Source organism: Camelina sativa, chromosome 13 (genome assembly GCF_000633955.1).
Source record: "Camelina sativa cultivar DH55 chromosome 13, Cs, whole genome shotgun sequence".
Classification (NCBI taxonomy): domain Eukaryota; kingdom Viridiplantae; phylum Streptophyta; class Magnoliopsida; order Brassicales; family Brassicaceae; genus Camelina; species Camelina sativa.
In genome coordinates, this window is record NC_025697.1 from 2,526,425 (window position 1) to 2,533,541 (window position 7,117).

Consider the following 7,117-nt stretch of genomic DNA (forward strand, 5'->3'; position numbering starts at 1 on the left):
TAAAGGAAAGATATCTTAGGGTAATTTAAGAAGTAAAAGGAAAGATATCAGTTTTTTGACTGTCATATTATTATCTTAAAAGAGCATATAATAAAATTGGGATAAGGGTTAAAGATTGATGTCAAATTTTATAGGAGACTTATCTGAGTTATATACTCTCAGATAGGTCAAAATTTGATGGGCCGATTTAATCCGACCTTAACTAAATTATCCAATGGATTTGGGTATGTTTCCATCTCATTAACTAAACATACCCAATTGAGGAGTTGAGTGTGTTTGTTTCAACGACTTCGAGATAAAAAAAAAGCTTGAGAATCAAGGAAACGAACCAAGATCCTCCCGAGAAGATCGAACCTTTAATACTTTCCAATGGGCCTTTTTAAATTGGGCTTATAATGTCGGTCCATAGTTTCCTTCACTACTTTATTTCTACCTTGTCTTTTTATTTCTTCGGCCTATAAAAAACCTATTTTTATCAGAAGGGAACAAAAATGAAACTTGACAAGAACGCAGTAGTACTACTGTTTACTTGATGGAGATTGGTAATGAAAATGATTATGAAGTGTTGTGGGATCATTGTAGCTTGTGGAGAGAGCACGTCAAGCCAACGCTACTACAGTTTACTAGAGCAATAATTCTGTCTATTTTTTTCTGTTTTTTTTTTAATGTCACTACCTACTAAAGTAAAATTTTATAATTAATAATTCTCGATCGCATGAAAGTTGAAGGTGATTGGTTGCTGAAGCTCTTGTTTCCATTACACTTGTTCACTCATAGACACATCTCTCTCTTTCTCTCTCCTTCTCTCTGTGGATCTTTGTTTCCTATTTGGAACCGACATGGCTCCCAACTAATAGGAATCTTAAAGCTTTTCACTCTCTTATGTAAGTCTACTCTGCTTATGCTTTCGTACCCCAATTTGGACTGTTATTTGTAAGATTTTGTTTTGTTATTTGCTTGATTCTTCCATCTTCTTCTTTTTTTGGGGGTCGTCGTCCTTTAGTATCTACTGAGGATCTTGTCTAGGTTTTGCACATGAATGTTTCGTTACTGATTTTTTTTTGTTTTGTTTTTAATCTTGTTTAGCAGATCTTTCAACTCAGCAGCAACATCGACTTGTGGCTCTTTTTCCCTTTTTCTTTGGACTTTTTATTGGAGATCTATGCAAACTGAGGAACTTTTGTCGCCACCACAGACTCCATGGTGGAATGCTTTTGGATCTCAGCCGTTGACTACAGAGAGCCTCTCCGGAGACGCTTCTGATTCATTAGCCGAAGTTAAGGCAGATACTCCGGAGACAGAACAAGGTGTGGTGGATAAACAAAGTTCTACTACTCTCTTGACTTTCTCACCTGGTAAACTCTCAGCTTTCGTTCTGAATTCTCTAAGTGTGTTTTAGTGAAGGTTCCAAGATTGTTGAATAACCGTAACATCATATTAATTAGTAGCCTTGCAAGAAGACAATACGTCTCTGTTTCTTGCAGAATGCATACAAATGCTTTAAGTTAAATCTTATATGTTCTGTCTAATCTTTAATTTAGGTGGTAAAAAGAGTTCACAAGATGTGCCAAAGCCTCATGTTGCTTTCACGATGCAAGCAGCTTGCTTCGAGTTTGGATTTGCTCGGCCAGTGGTACAGTTTTCTTGCAGTGGAATGTAACATTTTCTATCCCTATGATTTTGTTCATGTTGAGTATTTGTTGTGTTTTGTTTTCATTGTAGATCTACACAAAGCATCCTCATGTAGAACAATACTATGGAGTTCTTTCAGCCTATGGACCTCAGAGGTCTTCCGGTCGAGTTATGCTGCCTCTAAAGATGGAGACAGAAGAGGATGGTACCATCTATGTGAACGCGAAGCAGTACCATGGAATTATTAGGCGACGACTGTCCAGAGCAAAGGCCGAAAAACTGAGTAGATGCCGTAAGGTAACTAACTTATTGAAAGTAATTTTTTATAATTTGTTCAATATTCATATTCGAAAATGTTGTTTTGTGTAATGATGTTGCAGCCATATATTCATCACTCGCGCCATCTCCATGCTATGCGCCGTCCTAGAGGATCTGGTGGGCGTTTCTTGAACACCAAGAAAGTTGATGCAACTAAGCCGAGCAATTCTCAGAGTTCTGAAGTCTTTCATCCGGAAAACAGGACCATGAACTCATCGAGGGAAGCAAACATGCCAAATCTCTCGGGATCCGAAGTTACAAGTATGGATTACTTTCTAAGTTCGTCAGTCTATACTCCTAGTGGCATGGTCATGCCTATCAAGTGGAATGCAGCAACAGTGGATACTGGCTGCTACAATCTTAATACATGATCAGCAGATAGGGACAAGACTTGAGGGTTTTGGTTCACAGGTCTTTTGTCTTGTCCCTTATCTTTCAGCCAAACGAAGAGAGAACTTGTGTCCTGAAAAAAAGGACAATGAGTTTCCTTGGTTGGTCCTTGTACCATCCGTTTGGCTGTAAACAGGCAAATCATCTTTGGCTCATCCTTCATCAAGGTGTTTTATTCGTCTGTTTTCTTCAACGCATCTTCATAAGATTTGAACTGGTGAAGAAAACTTGGGTTATGGTTTCTAATTAAAATAAAATAAAATTAGTGAATAACAATGATGGGTTTGCTACTACCCCTCTTGTTCTAACTAATGTGTGTGTTTATGAAACATCTGTAGGAATTTCAAGTTTATGTGGTTTATGTAACAGAGAAACTATTATATATATGTATATGCTCTTTGTTTATGAATTATAAAAATTGAATGCGAACCCCTCAAAAGATACATGTGTGAGAAAATCAATAAACTTTTATCATGATTTTTCAATAAAATAATAAAATTATTTGTATTTTGTTTTATTTATGAATGGAAATCTTTTTAACCAGAGACTCTTAAAATAATATCTTCTATAAAATAGTTAATTTTGTTTAGAAATAATCTAAACATAAGAAAAATTGGAATATTCACCAGAAAATCAACCAAAATGAAAGGTTTTCTAATATATTATTTAAGAATAATATTTTTCTTTTTAATGTATGTGAATAATTTTGATCTCATATAGTTTTACATTATACTTTTTTTATGGGGTTAAATCTACAAAACATAAGGGTTCCTTAATATAACTATTCCTAAGAAAATATAGTAGATTTCTTTTTATATAGGAGATTGACCAACCAAGATATTGGAATCATCACAGAAGAATGTGACCCTTGTTTTGTCAAGAAGTAGAAGAGTCGGTGTTTGTAAAAGATGCAGCTGCGAAATGTTTTTCAATCTCTTAACTGTTCTTTAAGCTTAAACATATCTTTATTATGTGATGTGATACTCATGGTTAAGCTCTGTTAGTAAAAGCCTGGCTATTTGTACTAGGCTAAGCTCTCTCTTTCTTGAATTCCTCTGTTTTATGATGTCCTCTGTTTCTGAGTTCTTTCTGAGTTCTTTTGTTTGTGCTGTTGTTTGTTTATCTATCATTGGCCAAGAAACAATACTTTGGGGGTTTTGAGTCATCCGGTTTAGATGACAAAGAGTAACATAACCGGGTATATACAGAAAAACCAATCAAACCAAAATGACCCAAGAAATGTACAAATGATCCCCACATATGTTCATTATTTTTCTAGTTTCATACCCGTGATCTCGATGATTGCATGCATTGACAATACAAAAAAAAAAAAAAAAAAAAAAAAAAAAAAACACCAACTTGTGCTTGTGCCCCACTACAATCAATTAACGTTACCTTATTACAACAAAACATCTCATTATGTGGATACATTTTCTTTTTGCTATTTCAATGTCAAAACCTTACTGCAACAAATCTCCACCGCTGAAGAAAAGAGCTAGGTAGACAAAACCATTCAAAAGAAAGAAAGGAAAAAGTACCAAAGTACCAACTTGTGCACTACATTCAATAATCATCGATCACGGGGAGCTACAGGTTCGGTTCGGGGAGTGGAGGGAGAGAGAGAGAAAGAGAAGGAAGAGTGAAGAGGACAGAGTATAAAGGCAGTTGTTACAACCTTTGTTGTGTATCTTATTCTTTTTTCCCAGAGAGAAAGAGAGAGAGAGAGAGAGAGAGAGAGAGATAGAGAGAATTCATTGATTCGTGGAGGAGGTTATGAGTATTCTTCCCAAGTTACCTTTTTAAAAAGAGCTCAACCCTTAATTTCTTAACCAGGAAAATAAAAAAAATCCCAATTTCTCTCCGATCGATCTTATTTGGATCGGACTATAGAGTGAGTGATTGTTTTCAAATTTGCTGTCTGTGAAGAAGTTCCCTAGTTTAATTTTGGGGTTTTCGTTTTGTTGATGCTGTGAGATTATTATTGTTGGAGTCGATGGCGACGGAGGATGGAGGATTGAGCTTCACGGTGGCTTCAGTAATGCAGGATGTGTTGCAGCAACACGGCAATGGCCTTGGAGATCATGATTTACTGTCTCGTCGAGCTGAAGAAGCTGGTATCTACTTCTTCCTTAAATGTTTCAATTTCTTCTTTTATTTTTGGTAAATCGGAATTTGCTTTCTTCTTTCCCTAGTGCGTGTCTCTGTGTGTGTGTGTGTGACTACTCTAGCTTTAGTTTTTTTTGTTTTTTGGGTTAAATTGTAGAGAATGTGCTTCTTCTTCTGCTTTAGATAGATTTTAAAAAATCGTCTTGTGCGTTTGTTTGCGTAGCGTCGAGGAGATATGAGGCAGCTAATTGGCTGAGAAAGATGGTTGGAGTTGTGTCAGCTAAAGATTTGCCTGCAGAGCCTACAGAACAAGGCCTTAGGCTTGGCTTACGAAGTGGTATTATCCTTTGCAAAGTCCTCAATAAGGTTCATCCTGGAGCTGTTTCCAAGGTTTCTTCTTCTTCTTTTTTTTTGTTGAGATTATTATGTTTTTGGTTTCGCAAAAGCGGTTCCTGAGAAAATTTGATCTCTCTTCAGGTTGTGGAAAGTCCTTGTGATGCCATTCTTGTTGCTGATGGAGCTCCCTTATCTGCATTTCAGTATTTTGAGGATGTTAGGAACTTCCTTGTTGCTATCCAGGATATGGGCTTTCCTACTTTTGAAGCATCTGATCTTGAGCAAGTATGTACCCTTGGAGATTTCTCATTGACTTCAATCAAAGAACTGCTCATGAATATGCTTTCTCTTTCTTTTTTCTTTTTTTTTTGTTCTAGGGAGGGAATGCTTCCCGAGTTGTGAATTGTGTTTTGGCAATCAAATCGTATGATGAATGGAAACAAAGTGGTGGAATTGGAGTTTGGAAATTTGGTGGCAACATAAAGCCTCCTACACTTGGTAAATCATCATTTGTGAGAAAAAAACTCGGAGCCGTTCATGAACTCTTTATTCAGAACCTCATCGATCAACAATGACAAGTGTCCCTCTGACACCGATTCTAACAAGCTGGTTGGCCTCTTCAACTTTCTCTGGTTGGTTTTTTTTTTTCTTTCTTTCTGAAGTGCAATGTTTGACGTTCATGTGTCTTTGTTGTACCCTATGTTTTCAGTCCAGTTCAGGTTCCTTGAGCACCCTTGTTCGTGCTGTTCTATCAGATAAAAAGCCTGAGGATGTTCCCAAAGTGAGTTTCAGACTAGTTCGCTTAAGCCTACTCTTTTGTATACATATCGTTGTCATTTGGCTGTGTTATGTTCTTGATGTAAGTTTCTAACGCTATGGTAACAGCTGATTGAATCTCTGCTGAGCAAAGTTGTAGAAGAGTTTGAAAATCGAGTTACAAATCAGTTTGAGTTGGTATGTTTCTGCTTCTTCTCTCTCTCGGTTCATTGGTTAGTTCACAGAACATGATCTTCGGTTGTGTCATAATTCTTCTAATCTGAGAATTTCTGTCATGTGAAGGTTAGAGCAGCTCCAAGAGAATCAACTTCTTCACAGAACAACAAACCATTTCTTAAACCTCATGGCGAAAGAGAGGTTAGAGCAGCTTCAATCTTTCTCTGTAAAAAATATAGGTTAGATGATTTTGCTGATTACTAAAGTGCCTTTTTGTAGAGGGAAGAGAAGAGTTTCAAGGCAATAAAGAACGATGAAACCAATCAGAAAATCCAGATTGTTGACGACGAGGTGAAAAATCGACAATTTAAACAACTGACAATCTTCAACCAACAACAAGAAGATATAGAAGTAGGCACCACACTACTCCATCTAAACTTCACACTATTTCTTCGAGTTTGGGATAGCACTAATTCTGAGTGTATCTACTGTTCTTTATGTTTTATTGTTATAGGGACTAAAGCAGACACTCTACACTACAAGGGCTGGTATGCAATATATGCAGAAGAAATTTCAAGAAGAGTCCTCTTCTCTTGGTATTCAAATCTTTCTTCTCTTACTTTCTAAAACAACTCTGATTATCCAAGAATATGAAACTAACGGATATATCTGTCCACAGGTATGAACATTCATGGCCTTGCTCATGCTGCTTCTGGTTATCACCGAGTTCTTGAAGAAAACAGCAAACTTTATAATCAAGTGCAGGATCTCAAGGGTAGCATCCGTGTTTACTGTCGGGTACCACCATTTTTGCCTGGACAATCCAGCATTTCTACTACAATTGGGAACATGGAGGATGATACCATAGCGATTAATACTGCATCTAGACATGGAAAATCACTCAAATCCTTTACTTTCAACAAAGTATTTGGCCAATCTGCGACTCAAGGTAATGAAATTGAAACGCCTCGCTCTTATTCTCCAATGATTGAATTGAACCTGAACGATCCATCTTGCTTTTTGTAGAAGAGGTATTCTCTGATATGCAGCCATTGGTCCGTTCTGTTCTTGATGGATACAATGTATGCATATTTGCATATGGTCAAACTGGATCAGGAAAAACATTCACAATGGTAAGATTAGAGTTGAAACTATAAAATTTTGAAGCACTTTGAAGCTAGAGAAATTTATTATTGTTTCCAAATTTTCTAGAGTGGACCAAGAGATTTAACAGAGAAGAGTCAAGGAGTTAATTACAGAGCACTTGGTGATCTGTTTCTTCTTGCTGAACAAAGAAAAGACACATTCCGCTACGATATTGCTGTTCAGATGATTGAGATTTACAATGAGCAAGTCAGAGACCTTCTTGTTAGTGATGGAAGCAACAAAAGATATCCTTTTT

The 7,117-nt window shown here is 36.7% G+C and overlaps 2 protein-coding genes across 3 annotated transcripts; both read left to right on the top strand.

Moving 5' to 3' along the window:
* On the top strand, window positions 747-2,749 carry LOC104734660 (nuclear transcription factor Y subunit A-10-like). Of its 2 annotated transcripts, none has more exons than XM_010454281.2 (5): window positions 747-884; window positions 1,087-1,355; window positions 1,542-1,633; window positions 1,723-1,929; window positions 2,013-2,749. In XM_010454281.2, the coding sequence occupies exons 2-5, from the start codon at window positions 1,163-1,165 to the stop codon at window positions 2,319-2,321; spliced, it is 801 nt and encodes a 266-aa protein (XP_010452583.1). In that variant the 5' UTR covers window positions 747-884; window positions 1,087-1,162; the 3' UTR covers window positions 2,322-2,749. The 2 variants fall into 2 exon arrangements, with proteins under 2 accessions (XP_010452583.1, XP_010452584.1); XM_010454282.2 differs by having other exon boundaries at window positions 1,090-1,355.
* LOC104734661 (kinesin-like protein KIN-14G) lies at window positions 3,767-7,106 on the top strand (the record flags this gene model as incomplete). Its single annotated transcript, XM_010454285.2, is given in 13 exon segments — window positions 3,767-4,454; window positions 4,670-4,836; window positions 4,924-5,067; window positions 5,160-5,300; window positions 5,302-5,391; window positions 5,492-5,563; window positions 5,668-5,736; window positions 5,842-5,916; window positions 5,995-6,126; window positions 6,230-6,311; window positions 6,395-6,664; window positions 6,742-6,848; window positions 6,928-7,106. Coding segments are annotated over 13 exon segments (1,649 nt in total), but the record flags the coding sequence as incomplete, so codon positions are not given.